The 16,838-nt window shown below is 36.6% G+C and overlaps 1 protein-coding gene across 3 annotated transcripts; it reads left to right on the top strand.

The window, feature by feature from the left end:
- Window positions 1-270: 270 nt before the first annotated feature.
- On the top strand, window positions 271-15,502 carry LOC127566160 (facilitated trehalose transporter Tret1-2 homolog). Of its 3 annotated transcripts, none has more exons than XM_052007902.1 (6): window positions 271-489; window positions 11,885-11,999; window positions 12,722-12,943; window positions 13,002-13,187; window positions 14,139-14,383; window positions 14,446-15,501. In XM_052007902.1, exons 1-6 carry the CDS (start codon window positions 463-465, stop codon window positions 15,214-15,216), a joined length of 1,566 nt encoding a protein of 521 aa, XP_051863862.1. In that variant the 5' UTR covers window positions 271-462; the 3' UTR covers window positions 15,217-15,501. The 3 variants fall into 3 exon arrangements, with proteins under 3 accessions (XP_051863862.1, XP_051863860.1, XP_051863861.1); XM_052007900.1 differs by lacking the exon at window positions 271-489 and adding an exon at window positions 11,192-11,576 and having other exon boundaries at window positions 14,446-15,502; XM_052007901.1 differs by lacking the exon at window positions 271-489 and adding an exon at window positions 11,194-11,531 and having other exon boundaries at window positions 14,446-15,502.
- The last annotated feature ends 1,336 nt before the right edge of the window (window positions 15,503-16,838 follow it).

Here is a 16,838-nt window from a genome sequence, read left to right as displayed (position 1 = left end):
CTGCGATGCTTTTAACCCCTAGCCCAGTATTTAGCTGACTAATCAATGTCAATGCAAATTCGAAACTAAAGCGCACATTCGATAGCTGACGTCGCTGCTGCTGCTTCTACTTTGCTTCTGCTTTGCTGCTGCTTTGCTGCTGCGCTACCCATATCAATTGACGACGCGTCGCAGTCGCCATTGCGTAGTTGCTATCGCAGTAGCTGTCGGCGTCGCAGTCGCGGTCGACGTCAACGCGCTGCATTGGTCGCGACTCGCGACGTTTGCTGTTAAGCGCGTTTCCTTTGAGAATTTCAGTTTTGCTCGAACGCTCGACACTTCAACCCTAAATGATGTGCCATTAAATTGAAAACTAGCCAAAGAGCTGGGCTAAAATATACAACGCATCAATTTAGATCCAATGATCTAAAGCACAGCAAAGAATTCACAACTGAAAATTGTCTAAAAATTTATAAAAACAAAATGGTTGCAACAGAAGACATACAAAAGGTGAGCGGCAGTGAATAACGGAACAATAATACATTTAATTTAGAACAATTGTTTAATTGTGCAATAAATATTAGAGAAAATAATACAGTTACTTTAGAATTGTTTAATAATTATATAGTCAGCATTAAAAGTGTAAAATTTGTATTTAATTAAATCTTTAATTTTTACCTAGACAACTGAAAAGTATGCTATACTAAGAAACCTTTGAATCTATTAAAGTGTAAACTAATTTGTTTATTGATGCAAATTATTCGTTGGTAGCCCCATAATCGTTGAGATGATTTATAAGCCTTTAACATAACTCTCAATCTTTAGAGCAGCTATCTTATCACGATCCCAACATCAGCATTCGGTTTAGTCTCAACAATTTATACAATGCAATGTGAGTGCTTAGTACTTGGCTATTGCCGAGCCACTAGATTTCATAAATAAGTCAGCGACGCCCTATCAGGCGTCATAAATTTGAAGTAACATTTACGCTTACGTTCGGAACTTGGGCACTTGAAGCTAAACCCACAAGGGCAGTCAATGGAACAATTAAGCTAATGACTGCTCGGACAGCACGCTCTGTGGATTAGAGCTTTACAATTGGCTTTGTGGCAAATAAAAGTCAGTAAACAACTCTTTGCTTAAATTCGAGAGGATTATAAAAAACTGTTAAATAAACAAAATACATTACTAGAGAGTGTAATAAAATGCACCCCAAGCACAACGAGTTTATTACCTATTTTGGGTATCTTCAAGTCAGGCATTCCTTAGCCAAAACTCAATTTTTTTGATACGATTTTAACAATTACCAAACAAAAAATTAAAAAAACCAAAGAATTTCTTATCTATCAGCTGTAGCTATGCGTAAGTTCACGTGCGTCTTGACTGCTTTCGATAATGACCCATTGAAGAGACCTTTGAGTATTACGTCTCCTGATCTAAGAAATACTTCTAGTGTTAAGTATTGTTAATCAGCTGAAAGATAAGCGTGATTCAGCGTGTGTCGCAAGCTCTTCTTTTGGCCTAATCGCGCAGTGATAACACAGATTACAGATATTAATGCCAACATTAATGTTCGACATTGCCAAAAAAAAAAAAAAAAAAAAATAGCTTGCTAATTGTGTGTTTATTTTATCGCGCAGTAATCAAAAACAAATCAAGTGGGAATACTCAAAGTAGTCGCGAGTTTATTTGATGGGGGACTCCCTATACATATATTTGGTTATAGAGTGAATTCTTAGCCTATACTCCCGTTATTATGCTGTCTATGGGTACTGGGTATAAATACTATATGTGTAGTGGCAGCTATTGTTGTTTTTATCTCGTATTGTTTATGTTTAAAGACCGGACATGTTTGCACTTGTTTATCTCGCTTGTGTGCGATGCAAGGCAACAATATTATTTACATGTTCGCTTCGACATATCACAGCCAATGTATCATCATAAATATAAATACTGATTTTTATTTGTTGTTAGTAAAATAAATATATATCAAGTTAAATATGGATTAATTCCAGCAGAAAGTATTATCAAACCTTCTTTTACCATTTCTATTTGAACTACAAAAAAGTCAATTCTACAGAATTCTAACTTCTCATATTTAAATATAGTATTTTTAGTTCTCTAGGGAATCATTTTTTTATAGGCATTAGATTAAAATATGTTTAGTGAAATTAGTAATAATTCTAGCTGAAACCAAACCTATTATGCATCATTACTAATGTTTTGGTGTTTCTTTGTTTTTAGAGAAAAAAATGTACTATTTGAAAACCACAAAGAATTGTACAGAAATAGAATTTTACATATTTAACTTTAGATGTATTGATTAAGCCCCCTTGAATTATCCAATTACGCATAAAAAGCGGGTAAGGTGACTAGCCTAGCTTGATGTATGCAACAATCTTTTAAGTACTGCGCACACACCCTTAAATTGTACTCTAAGGGGAATAAGCGAAAATGCGAATATGCGACACAAATGGAATATCTAATTGATTCTTGTCCCTTGTCTGTACTAATCGCTTAATTACTGTTCCTAAATATACGTAAATAAACAATCGACTCCTACGCCAGCTCACGAGCGTTGTCTTCGTGCCAAAACCGAAACACAAAATAAAGAAAAAAACAAAAACAAAACAAAGACGAAGACGAAGCGCAGCGGCGCCAAAAGCAACGACGTTGATTGCGCTTGACATTGGTTCGCAATTGTAGTGGTCGCTTGGACCGCCAACATTTATTTGGTGGGCCTAAAAGTAGGCAAAGGTTTTTTTTGCCAAGTAGGGAAAAAATGCCAGCGCCACGGCACTAGATGTAGAAAATAGTAGTTAATGTAATATATTTATTAAAGTTATGTTTATGTATGTTAATAATCCAATTTTTGTTAGTTAAATGTTAAATGTATAATAATTGTTTAATGTTAGTAGGAACTTTTAAGATAATTGTATTTTGTTGGCACAAATTTATTAGCGCCATCTGTGTGTGGGGCTTGGCAACAACAAAAAGATTTTCGCGATAGATGCATCTTAAGGCAGCGAATGGCAAAGAATGGGAAGATAAGAATGCATCAAAGTTTAATGTCCGTTTGACAAGGCTTAGATGATTGATTTCATGCTAGTCATTCTCTCGCAAGTCACCTGTTTATTTTTTTTTATGGCAGTTCTCAGAAACTAGAGAACAAATATATTATATACATATATCGCCAAAAAAATAAGACAAAAGTGACATACATAAATAAATAGTGAACAGTGCGGGAAAAAGGAAAAAAAAACAAAAAAAACATAATATATTTTGAGTGAAATCACCCCCCCATTTCGGCCAGCAGCCAACAGGCGACAGGCGGATAGAATTTTTGGAGTTTTATATGGTGCCGTCCAATAAGGCAGGGTAAATATTACTGACGGCAAATGTAACATTTACAAATATCATATTAACGCTCTGATTTTTCTCTTAAAATCAGACGGCACGCAGTGTAAAAATTTTCTTTTGGATGTTGTTGGTGTACGCGTTAATTTAAGCCACCCAAATAATTTACATCCACGCCACATCGTCACCCGGCAGCCAAAAGTTTGCGCGAAAGCTTTGAAAGCTTTCGCACGATCGCTTCGAAAGCTACAGCGGATCAGCTGATAGCTACCAGCGAAAGGCAAGCTCTGCGTCTGGCAGGAATTAGGAGGAGCGTTTTGCAGCGATACTGCGCAGCCGCCACCTGAAATTCCGTTGAGATTTGTCCCTGAGAGGACTAGCAAGGAGGACGCCAGCATCACCACAGATGCTGGATTGGTGCTAGTGACCGTGCGACCACCTGCGAAAGTGTCGTAGCACAACCCAGAGAGAGTTGGCGCAGCTGATGTCCGCGCCTATAGATGTTTTGCTTTGTTAGTTAATATATATCTACGTTATATCTTTTGGGCCTTCTGCCATTTAATTAGTGCGTTTTTTTTTGTATTATATTTTGTTCATTTGATGTATTGGTTGCGTACATGTATATATGTTGAATAACAAACTGTGTTGTAAATTTACTTATGATTACGTGGTATAACATACTATGTATCAGAGGTAAATAAACTTCATGAGTTACAATAAGTTGTCCTACATATATCTTGGCCGTCAATATTTATGTTCTCTGTCAAGATTTGCAATTTTTAAAAATTAAGTCATATTTGTTTATCAAAACAATGGAACATCTGGCATAAAAGCTCAGATCACCATGCTAGCATAAAGCTTTTGTTAGGGCTTTAAACTTTTGCTCCACAGCTGAAACAACAACAACAATAACAACACACACACACATATCACCGGCTGTGAAAGATCTTTCGTCGCTGGAGAATGATGTAGGTGAGCTTTTTCTTATGCATAACTTTTTATTGAAATATTGTACGCATTAGAGCTTTTTGTATTGCATCTGTTGAATGCAGAATTTATAGCCCAAACGAAGTTTATTTTCATCTGTTTTGCTGGCAGCTTCGTTTCGCTGCGCCTGAGAAACCTTAAGTTTCTTAGGGCTGGGCTTTTGCCGATGGTCCATTGCCATATAATGATATGGATTACTAATTAAATAGTTTTTATAGTGCATAAAAACTATCTATTATTAGCGATCCATATAAAAATTGCAATACGAAATATTGGCTAATCATTTCTATTAATCATATTTATTTCTATTTATGTATTTATTTAGTTTTTAAGTATTTATGAAATAGATTTAAATTAGCTTTAATATTTCAACGTCTTTATTTCATATTCCGTCCATGTTATCTTTTGTTTATTTGCCTTTTCTTTATGTTTCTTAATTTAAATAAATTTGTTATAATGTTTAGTATGTGCGAGTAAGTTTGCAAATTTGGAACCATGCAGCATTTGTATGGGGAGGGTTGAGTAACGAGGAGCTTCTCCAAGGGATCCTGTCATCTAAATTGATTTTTACATTGGCCTTGCAGGATCATGGTAGGGTGGGCGTCTGCACCAATGAGTGCACCGTAAAGGAGAAGTGTTCCAAGTCGAAGGTAGATCCCTAACTTGTCTTTCTTCTAGTTTACTTTCAACTCTTTTGTTTACTGTCCTTGTATGTCTCTTCCCCATTTTCCCCCTTCCTTAAGTACGCGAATTTTCTAATAGTATAATTAATCTACGGAAGCACGTAGCGGAAAGGATTTTTTCTCTTTAGCCCACTCCCATCCGACCAGACAACAGCCGTAGCGATCGCGTACACCTTTCGTATCGTTACAAGTACACCAGCTTCTAAAACGAACAAGCTTCGTTACACGTTACAGTTTAATTATATTATTTGGCGCCCAACGTGGGGCCAGGTTAGCGTAATTGTTTTATTGAACTGTTGTATGTTAGCTAGCCTGTCTTCGAAAAAAGCAATATTTGAAATACCTTTACATCTATAATTTTTCATTCATTCCTATTCCTTTTCCTTGTTTTGAACATTTTGTATTGGTGCTTATGTGGAGCCAAGTTTTCTTGCGGATAAAACTGCAACTTGCCGCTAGACAGAAACATAGCAGTCAATAAAAATTAAACAATGGAGTTCGTCCGCTTTCTGATTCTGTGTTGATCACTACACACGAGCATGGTCGTTATCTTATGCGTGGATACGAGTGTAAGTGGTAGTGATGCAACCAAAATCTATCGGTGGCTAAACATTGTTTCTAAATATTTGCTTGGAACGAGTAAGTGGTTCCGAACTACTTAACTTGCCGCTATATTTGGAGCAATGTTTCGAATTTCCTATTTCTTTTGTTTCAAATATATACTTTTTGATTCTGTGTTGATCACTATACACGAGCATGGTCGTTATCTTCTGCGTGGATACGAGTGTAAGTGGTAGTGATGTAACCAAAATCTATCTATGTTTTCGAATTTCCTATTTTCTTTTTTCTCAATATCTATTTTTTTTCTGTGTTAATCAATACACACGAACATGGTCGTTATCTTTTACGTGGGTACGAGTGTAAGTGGTAGCGATGCAACAAACCCTATCTGTATTTGGATATTGTTTCTAGATATTCGCTTGGAACGAGTAAGTGGTTTCGAACTACTTAACTTGCCGCTATATCTGGAGCAATTTTTCAGACTCCCTATTTTCTTTGTTTTCAATATCTACTTTCGACTATTAGTTAGCAACTCTTCCTTCGATAAGTGTTGCATGGTTCCAGATTTATTTATGTTATATTGGTATCTTTTTGAGTTTGATTGCATTTACAGTTTATTTATTATTATTACTATTATTATTATTACTGTCATTATTGTTTTGTGTTTCATACGTTTTTTTTGTTTAGTTAGCAATTTATAAATATCCAAAATGGCCAGACCCGTTAGTGGAAAGGGTAATCTACTATATCAGAGAATGGCGGGAGAAACTTTCTGTGGTGTATGCTCAAAAGAAGTAGAGTATCCAGCTCAACTTCTAACAACGAGTTGCAATCACTATTTTCATCATATGTGTTTCAGTACTGCGACTGAAAATAACGAAGTCTGCCCAAGTTGTAAGACTGTGTTAAGCAAATCCATGAGTTTGGCAGAAGAACTAAGTGCAGTTCAGAGTTCAGAAGAACGAACGCTATCAAAGTTCAAAAGCCAGGCAGTAGCGCAAAATCTGTTAATCACAGGCTCTAGCAATATTGCACCGACTGGTATGCCCGAACTTGTTCAGCCGAATTCAGATCTAGCACCAGTTGTGCCACCAATGGTTAGTTTGCAGCAGAGTATTGCGGAGGACGTAGCAACCCAGCATCCGCAGGACTTGTCGAAAGCGAGTGAAGGTGGCTTTCACAGGTTGTCAGTTAATTCAGCGGCTCAAGTTGAAAGCTATAGAGTTGACTCTGCTCCTAGGCAATTGTCTTCTGCCGGGCAACGGCAGCATCAATCGATTGAGCAGCTTTTGTGGGCGTTACGATCCAGCAGGCAGTTAGCAGAAAATGTCAGTCCATATTGTGTTGCATTTGGACAACACATGATTTTTAATCGCAATACCTATCCATTTCTAAGAAATTTAGAACTTCTAGAAAACCGTACAGTTAGTTTTCATCGAGCGGATTCCGTTGATATAATAAGGCAAACGGCTCAACAGAGCATAAAACGGAAGCACGAAGAAAAAGAAGAGCAGTACAATCTTAGAAGTCGAGAAGTAGATTTTAGAATTGGTCCAGAAGTTGAGAGGCGAAGGTTTCAACAAAATAATTTTGAAAAAGGCTTTAATGCGAACCTAACTCCAACACTTGTGAAATCTCGCATTAAGCATAAGTTGAGCATTAGTTATTATGAGTTAGGAGATACCCAAGGGCGATTCATTTTAAAATATCATGTTAAAGATTTAAAAACAATAAATCGCATATCAAGCAATTCGTCCAAGCGAGTATCACTCTTTGGAGTGATGACCCCAAAGTGTGATTTTGGCAGGGGGGATTGTAGTGGTCGCTTGGACCGCCAACATTTATTTGGTGGGCCTAAAAGTAGGCAAAGGTTTTTTTTGCCAAGTAGGGAAAAAATGCCAGCGCCACGGCACTAGATGTAGAAAATAGTAGTTAATGTAATATATTTATTAAAGTTATGTTTATGTATGTTAATAATCCAATTTTTGTTAGTTAAATGTTAAATGTATAATAATTGTTTAATGTTAGTAGGAACTTTTAAGATAATTGTATTTTGTTGGCACAAATTTATTAGCGCCATCTGTGTGTGGGGCTTGGCAACAACAAAAAGATTTTCGCGATAGATGCATCTTAAGGCAGCGAATGGCAAAGAATGGGAAGATAAGAATGCATCAAAGTTTAATGTCCGTTTGACAAGGCTTAGATGATTGATTTCATGCTAGTCATTCTCTCGCAAGTCACCTGTTTATTTTTTTTTATGGCAGTTCTCAGAAACTAGAGAACAAATATATTATATACATATATCGCCAAAAAAATAAGACAAAAGTGACATACATAAATAAATAGTGAACAGTGCGGGAAAAAGGAAAAAAAAACAAAAAAAACATAATATATTTTGAGTGAAATCACCCCCCCATTTCGGCCAGCAGCCAACAGGCGACAGGCGGATAGAATTTTTGGAGTTTTATATGGTGCCGTCCAATAAGGCAGGGTAAATATTACTGACGGCAAATGTAACATTTACAAATATCATATTAACGCTCTGATTTTTCTCTTAAAATCAGACGGCACGCAGTGTAAAAATTTTCTTTTGGATGTTGTTGGTGTACGCGTTAATTTAAGCCACCCAAATAATTTACATCCACGCCACATCGTCACCCGGCAGCCAAAAGTTTGCGCGAAAGCTTTGAAAGCTTTCGCACGATCGCTTCGAAAGCTACAGCGGATCAGCTGATAGCTACCAGCGAAAGGCAAGCTCTGCGTCTGGCAGGAATTAGGAGGAGCGTTTTGCAGCGATACTGCGCAGCCGCCACCTGAAATTCCGTTGAGATTTGTCCCTGAGAGGACTAGCAAGGAGGACGCCAGCATCACCACAGATGCTGGATTGGTGCTAGTGACCGTGCGACCACCTGCGAAAGTGTCGTAGCACAACCCAGAGAGAGTTGGCGCAGCTGATGTCCGCGCCTATAGATGTTTTGCTTTGTTAGTTAATATATATCTACGTTATATCTTTTGGGCCTTCTGCCATTTAATTAGTGCGTTTTTTTTTGTATTATATTTTGTTCATTTGATGTATTGGTTGCGTACATGTATATATGTTGAATAACAAACTGTGTTGTAAATTTACTTATGATTACGTGGTATAACATACTATGTATCAGAGGTAAATAAACTTCATGAGTTACAATAAGTTGTCCTACATATATCTTGGCCGTCAATATTTATGTTCTCTGTCAAGATTTGCAATTTTTAAAAATTAAGTCATATTTGTTTATCAAAACAATGGAACATCTGGCATAAAAGCTCAGATCACCATGCTAGCATAAAGCTTTTGTTAGGGCTTTAAACTTTTGCTCCACAGCTGAAACAACAACAACAATAACAACACACACACACATATCACCGGCTGTGAAAGATCTTTCGTCGCTGGAGAATGATGTAGGTGAGCTTTTTCTTATGCATAACTTTTTATTGAAATATTGTACGCATTAGAGCTTTTTGTATTGCATCTGTTGAATGCAGAATTTATAGCCCAAACGAAGTTTATTTTCATCTGTTTTGCTGGCAGCTTCGTTTCGCTGCGCCTGAGAAACCTTAAGTTTCTTAGGGCTGGGCTTTTGCCGATGGTCCATTGCCATATAATGATATGGATTACTAATTAAATAGTTTTTATAGTGCATAAAAACTATCTATTATTAGCGATCCATATAAAAATTGCAATACGAAATATTGGCTAATCATTTCTATTAATCATATTTATTTCTATTTATGTATTTATTTAGTTTTTAAGTATTTATGAAATAGATTTAAATTAGCTTTAATATTTCAACGTCTTTATTTCATATTCCGTCCATGTTATCTTTTGTTTATTTGCCTTTTCTTTATGTTTCTTAATTTAAATAAATTTGTTATAATGTTTAGTATGTGCGAGTAAGTTTGCAAATTTGGAACCATGCAGCATTTGTATGGGGAGGGTTGAGTAACGAGGAGCTTCTCCAAGGGATCCTGTCATCTAAATTGATTTTTACATTGGCCTTGCAGGATCATGGTAGGGTGGGCGTCTGCACCAATGAGTGCACCGTAAAGGAGAAGTGTTCCAAGTCGAAGGTAGATCCCTAACTTGTCTTTCTTCTAGTTTACTTTCAACTCTTTTGTTTACTGTCCTTGTATGTCTCTTCCCCATTTTCCCCCTTCCTTAAGTACGCGAATTTTCTAATAGTATAATTAATCTACGGAAGCACGTAGCGGAAAGGATTTTTTCTCTTTAGCCCACTCCCATCCGACCAGACAACAGCCGTAGCGATCGCGTACACCTTTCGTATCGTTACAAGTACACCAGCTTCTAAAACGAACAAGCTTCGTTACACGTTACACAATCGGGGAAGCAGCGGCAGAGAGAGAAAGAAAGAGCGAGGCGCATCAGCAAAAGGTAAACAGAGCAAAGCAAGCGGCGCAAACTAATTAGCATGTGGTGCGCCTCTTCGGGATCTGTTTTGTGGGTGTGTCTCTCTCCCACTCCCACTCGCTCTTGCTCTCTTCTCTTTTGTGCTCGACAAGTGCATCTTGTACTCTCGCTCTCTCAGCCATGTGCTCGTATATGTGTGTGTGTGTGTTTCACCTGTTGTTGTTGTTATTTTTTCGTGGCGACAGATTTATTTGGCATTAATTGCAATTAAGTACTATACGTTTATGTGTTACACGCTTAAATGCTGAATTGCATTATTGATTATAAATAATTCGCATTCACGGTGTTGATAAGCGCTGAAAGGATTTGCATTTTACACACATTGAACACACAACAAATATTTAAATATGCAACAATATGCGCACAAGCATCCATGAAAATATAAAAATATATCATTTATGTGTATTTCAAGCAGACGTGTTTATTTTTTGTAATTTTAAATGCATTTCTACCTAACGCAGCCGCTTGTCTTCTATCGGCATTTTTGGCAAGTGCGATGAAAAAATAAATTAAAATGCATTAGGAAATTCGAGTATAGCTCGATGCATACAGGAAGCACTTGATTGGTCGAAATAGGGGGCGTATGTGTAATATACACAGTTCTTTATTACGAAACCAAAACATTCTTTCGCTTATCCAAATATTATTACATGTCACACCTTTGAACCGAGGATGTTTGAGCACTTGATCTCACCTTTTCCACCGTTCTGTTGTGTCTGACGTAAAAGACGAAATGTTTTGCATTCAAATGCGCGTAATTCGCTGGCATTACAATGATGAAAAAAACCTAAACAATATCGAAAAATGCCACGACGTCACAACGAAGTTGCAATACACTTGCTTAAAAGAAATTTAGTAAACATTGATTTAATTACGTATACGATATTAAATTCAAGATAAAGTTGCGTATACTTGATGAACTTAAATAGTTAAATTACGTATACGCAATGTGGTCGGTGTTTTAACACATATTAAGAAAAATGAACGGAAAGTTTTAGTGAAATTTATAGCATCCCTTAGTGTAGAGCATCGCACGAGTTGTCGGCCAAAAACACAAGCGTAACAACGAATTTCAAAGATCCGAGAAGAAAATACGCTTTTGAAAGAGTCGCCGAAACAGTCGTCTCCAACTGTGTTGGCCGCACGGACCAAAGACAATCGCCGCGTCGTCGCCCAATAAAATAAAATTAGCGGAAATATAAGTTTATATATTTATATTGTATATAGGGAGCTAACAGACATCTCTCTCTCTACATATATGTTGTATATATACAAACAACATACGCGAATGCTTTCTCAGATAATTAATGACTAGAGACGTAGATAAAAATACGCCAGAGAATTGAATATATTTTAAAAGTGACGTTAAACCTATATAGTGCGTCTTGTGATAGCGATATAACTTATATAATATAATATCACGGATCGGGGGAACCAAGTCGATTGGATTCCGAATGGATTCGGACAAAGTAGTACGCGCCATGGCACGCTGGTGGCAGGTAAAGGGCAACACTCGCACCTCATTTAAAAATGGCAAAACAATCGTGAGCACACACCTCTTTTTTATTTTTACTTTTATAAATAAACACACACACACACACACATGTATAGTTTATTTTTATTTTATTTACGTTTTCAATTTTACATTTATGCGGATTATTTAATGTGTTTCATTTATTATACACATTTAAAGTGATTAAAATTGTATAACTTGTCTTAATCAATAGATGTTCGATTATATAGATATTATATTTAGTTTCTATTTGGCCCAGTTTATGGCACGTGTTGTCGGAAATAGTTGCGCCCAGTGTTTGCAATCTTAAAATATACGCTATTCTCTTGATCTTTACAGACTGTCAGTCAGGAGGACACCGATGTGACGTCACACAATCCCATGCTATACGATCCACTGCAGGATGGCAACGTTAGGACCTCAAAGACTCGCCAATATCTAGCTGCACTCGTAGGTGAGAAAATACTATTATAATATCCAGCATTTAAATTCGATTAGTGATTTCCAAAAGTGTTCTAAAAATAATCATTGAAGTGAAATAAAAGTTTATTTCATAGAACGCAAAAATCATATTCTATACAAACAAACAAAATATCGTCATAATTTTGATTTATTTTTATATCATATTTTTAAAACATTTTTCAATTGTGAAAACAAAGTGTTCAAAATAATGTTATTTAATAATAAATCAATAAGTATTTGACTAAAATTGAATTGAGTTGTGGAACTATGTAAATATATAATATAACCAAGAGATAATCTTATAATTATGTTAAAAAGTCTTTGATTTTAAATGAATTGATTTTACAATGATTTAGATTCATAATTTCTTACATATATTTTAAGAAATAAAGAGAAAAATGGATTTTTAGAAAATTTCTGAAGTGAACTAAACATCAATTAAATAATAAATCAAAAACTTGTTGAATTAAAATTAATTCATTTTATAATTAGTTAAAATTAGAATTAGTTATTCATAATTGCAACTCTAACTTAAAACTAAATTGTTTGGTACAGTTTTATAGCTAGAGCAACACAACAATTTAAATCTTACAATTGCAAATTCGTTTCTCTTTGCTTAAATATGAGTGCAATTGCTTGTTATTTTTTTATTCCCCTTTACTTAATAATAATATAAATTACTATATTATTGTGTGTTTAATTCTCAACTTTCAGTTTGTCTGGGAGCTGTTGCAGCAGGCACAGCTTTGGCCTGGACTAGTCCCGTGCTGCCGCAGATTTCTGCAAATGCAACTGCTGTAAATGTCGCCCACGCTATAGCAAATGCAACCACTGTAAATAATGGAACCACTGTAAATAATGCAACCATCGTGACCGATGTAATCACAACGCAACCACCGCAAGTCGATAGTCACTTCAAGCTAACCGTAGATGAACGTAAGTTTTAAAGTTCGTCAAAGTCGAACTTTATTAATATTTGTTGATTACTTTGTAGAGAGCTGGGTGAGTTCTCTGCTGGCCATTGGCGCCTTTCTGGGCGCTCTGCCCACGGGCTACATCGCAGACGCAATTGGCAGACGCTACACAGCCTTGGCAATGGATGTGCCTTTCATTTTGGCTTGGCTGTCAATTAGTTTTGCCAATTCCGCTGGTTGGCTGTACTTTGGACGCTTCCTAATCGGTGAGTTTGCAGTGCTCTAGAGTGTCTCTTAATTCATTTTTTACGCAAAAGAAAACACGTGCTAGAAAGAAGCAAAATACCATGAGTTATGCTATAATCATGTCATGAAATTGAGACCAGAATATAAATTTTTTAATCAAGATTAAAATTTTTTAATAACTTTACCATATTAATTCTTGAACTTCAAGAAGATATTCGTATTTTAAAATTTGATGATATGTCAAAATTTTATTTTAAACTGAAATTACTTTATTCAAGCTCAAACATTCTTCAATTTAAATTGTTTAAAATAAGTAAAAACAATTAATACAGTCGAGTGTGCTACCATTTTGCATAAAAGCAACGCAGTGCCTATAATATTCCAAATAATTATACTGAAGAATACAAAAATATACCTAAGGCTATAATTATATGTATTAATACTAGTTGGAATATCGATAAATTACTTCATTCAAAATATACCATAAAGTAGAAAATATAATAGATTGTCAGCCAAAGCAACTAAGATCCTAAGTAGGGGTTTTTTCCAAACAAAAGTATTTCTTAAATTACTTCAACAATTTTTATCTGATTGCAAGCAACTTTGCAACAATATATATATATATATATTGAAAGTATTATAACTTGTGCCAAAATCCATTAGATCTCAGAAACTATAACAGATAGAGATATAATTTTTTTTTAATTTTTCCGACAGCACTTGTTATAAATGAAATCAAATCAAGTTTGTTTAAAATTTTGAAATATTTTAGTATATTTTCGGTATATTAATTTGGTATATTTTAAGATCAACACCGGTTTTGCTTTTATTACAATCGGTAGCGAGTATCTCAAAGTCGAGCACACTCGACTGTAGCTTTTTGATTGCTTAAACTAAAGTTCACAAACTCAAGACTCTTACTTTATAAAACGTAATTTTTCTCTCTGTATAATAATGCTTTTCATTTGCAGGCATCTCAACTGGCAGCTTCTGCGTGGTGGCTCCCATGTACATCTCAGAGATTGCGGAGACTAGCATACGTGGCACACTTGGAACACTCTTCCAGCTGCTGCTGACCATGGGAATACTTTTTGTGTACATTGTTGGTTCGCTGGTGTCTTGGAGCACGCTCAGCATGATGTGCTTGGTGGTGCCCATTCTGCTGTTCGTTGGCATGCTCATGCTGCCTGAGACGCCTGTCTATCTGCTGAAAAAGGTGCGTCACATAAATCTTAACTATATTCCATTTAATTCATTCGGTTACTCTACTATCCACAGGGTCGTCGTGCTGATGCTGCGCTGTCGCTCAAGTGGCTCTGGGGCAAATATTGCGATTCGCGCAGCGCCATTCAAGTCATCCAGAATGATCTGGATCAGACGAGTGCCGATGCCTCGTTTATGGATCTATTTAGCAATCGTGGTGCACGCAAGGGACTCATCATCTCGATCCTGCTGATGTTCTTCCAGCAGTTCTCGGGCATCAATGCCGTCATCTTCTACACGCAGTTCATCTTCGAGTCGGCGGGCAGCGATGTGCCTGCCTCGACCAGTTCGATCATTGTGGGCGTGGTGCAGGTGATCATGACACTGGCCTCATCGCTGCTGATCGAACGCGCTGGTCGCAAGATTTTACTGCTATTTAGCAGCACTGTGATGACCATTTGTCTGGCCATATTGGGTGCCTATTTCTTTATGAAGGACAGTCACAAGGATGTCTCACACATTGGCTGGCTGCCATTGCTGTGCATGGTGCTCTTCATCATTAGTTTCTCGGTGGGCTACGGCCCCATTCCCTGGCTGATGATGGGCGAGCTCTTTATGCCCGATGTGAAGGCCACTGCGGCGGCTCTGAGTGTAATGGCTAATTGGCTGTGTGTGTTTGTGGTCACCAAATGCTTTGGCGTCATGATCGCGTCCTGGGGATCAGACTTTACCTTCTGGTTCTTTGCTGGCTGCATGGCTTTGGCCACGGTCTATGTGGCCTTAGCTTTAGTTGAAACTAAAGGCAAATCCGCCAGTGAAATACAGAGTTGGTTAAGTGGACGTTAAATTGGGATGAGGAAGAGTAAACGAAGTGAGCGAAAGCTACAACCAAAAGCCAAATAATATGCCATATTACGCATACGCCAAGTAGCGCATCATGTACAACATTTAACATATTGATTTTTGATTATTATTTATAGTGTAGTTCAATTAGTTGATAAGTTGTTCACGGTAGATAACTCAACGCTACTTCTGTGTATATTTGTGTAACTCTTAAATGTATTGGTTAAGTGTGCGATTGTAAAGACATGTCTATAAATCGATCTACATATAAACAAAACAAAACAAAAAATGCAATTACTGATTAGAGTGCATACCGTTTTTTGTACAGTTGCAATTGCAACTCTCTATATATAGTTTATATATATGTATGTACAATTCAACGATAACCCTTGCGACAACGGCAACGCCCCTCGAATTTTTTTGCCGCTAATCAGCTTGTCCGACTGTCATAACAAATTCGTAATCGTAATCGGCTGGAGATGAGATGCATCATTGCGGGCATTGGCCACGCCCTCGATTGGCGCCACTGCAAATGACTTTGCCAGCTGCCCATTTTTACTGGCCTTGGCATTCGGCAAGGTCGCCTCTAGATTGATCGAACGTCAATTGATTCGTTGCCAGCCAAGTTTTGCACTTCTTCTCTCGCATAATTGATTCGACTGCATATTTGTTTGTTGCCCGCCGTAAGCAAATATTTAATTACAGCTTTTGTTTCATTTTTTTTGTCTTTTCCTGTTGTCGCCGCATTCAGGAAGCGTCCCCCGGTTGTGTTTATTGCTTGTTGAGCAAATGTAACAGGTTGTTCCTCTAGTTGTTGTTGTTTTTGTTATTTAATGACTGTAATTCCATTTAAGCCAACTGTGCGATAACAGCGCATTGGATAGCGATTTTATATGGTTTGATTATTGTCAATACGCCTAGAGTGTTGGGCAAATAAATTGATGGATTTATTCACCACTTCAAGCTAAAGTGTGCTGCCGTGATTGATGACACAACGGTTTAGAACTAAGATGCACAACATTCACTTGGATGCTATAAAATATAAAACAGAAATCTACTGGCAATTTTATTTAAACTTCAAAACTTAGTTGCTAATGTTTTTATACCCGCTACCCATAGCGTAGAAAGGTATTAAAGCTTTTACTTTGTGCCTGAATGAAATATATGTAACAGAAAGAAGAAGGTATTCGACCCTATAAAGTATACATATATTCTTTATCTGTGTCAACAGCGTAGACGATATACCCAATTTCATTTATCGATCTATCTGTCTGTTCCCCAGTCCGTATGAATACCTAGATCTCAAAGCCTATAAGATATAGAGCTATAATTTTTTTATCGATCGCATTTGGAATGTTTACACGCCCACTTCCGCTCCCGAAAATCGACAAAAAACGAATAACAAGCGCAATTTTGATATAGACAATAATAACTTAAGTATTTATGATTCCTGAGAATGTGGTTGGGATCAGCTAAACATTTTAGAAGTTATTTTAAAAAAACTTTTGTATGACAATGAATGCTTTGACTAGCAATCTGGTATCAATATTCCAAATATAAAATTTGATAAATATTTTTTAGTATTTTTGCGGTATAATAATTTGGTATATTTTAAGAACAATACA

The sequence above is a fragment of the Drosophila albomicans genome, chromosome 2R (genome assembly GCF_009650485.2).
Source record: "Drosophila albomicans strain 15112-1751.03 chromosome 2R, ASM965048v2, whole genome shotgun sequence".
Lineage (NCBI taxonomy): Eukaryota > Metazoa > Arthropoda > Insecta > Diptera > Drosophilidae > Drosophila > Drosophila albomicans.
Note: the sequence above shows the minus strand (reverse complement) of the source record. Positions and strands in the feature narration are given on the sequence as shown.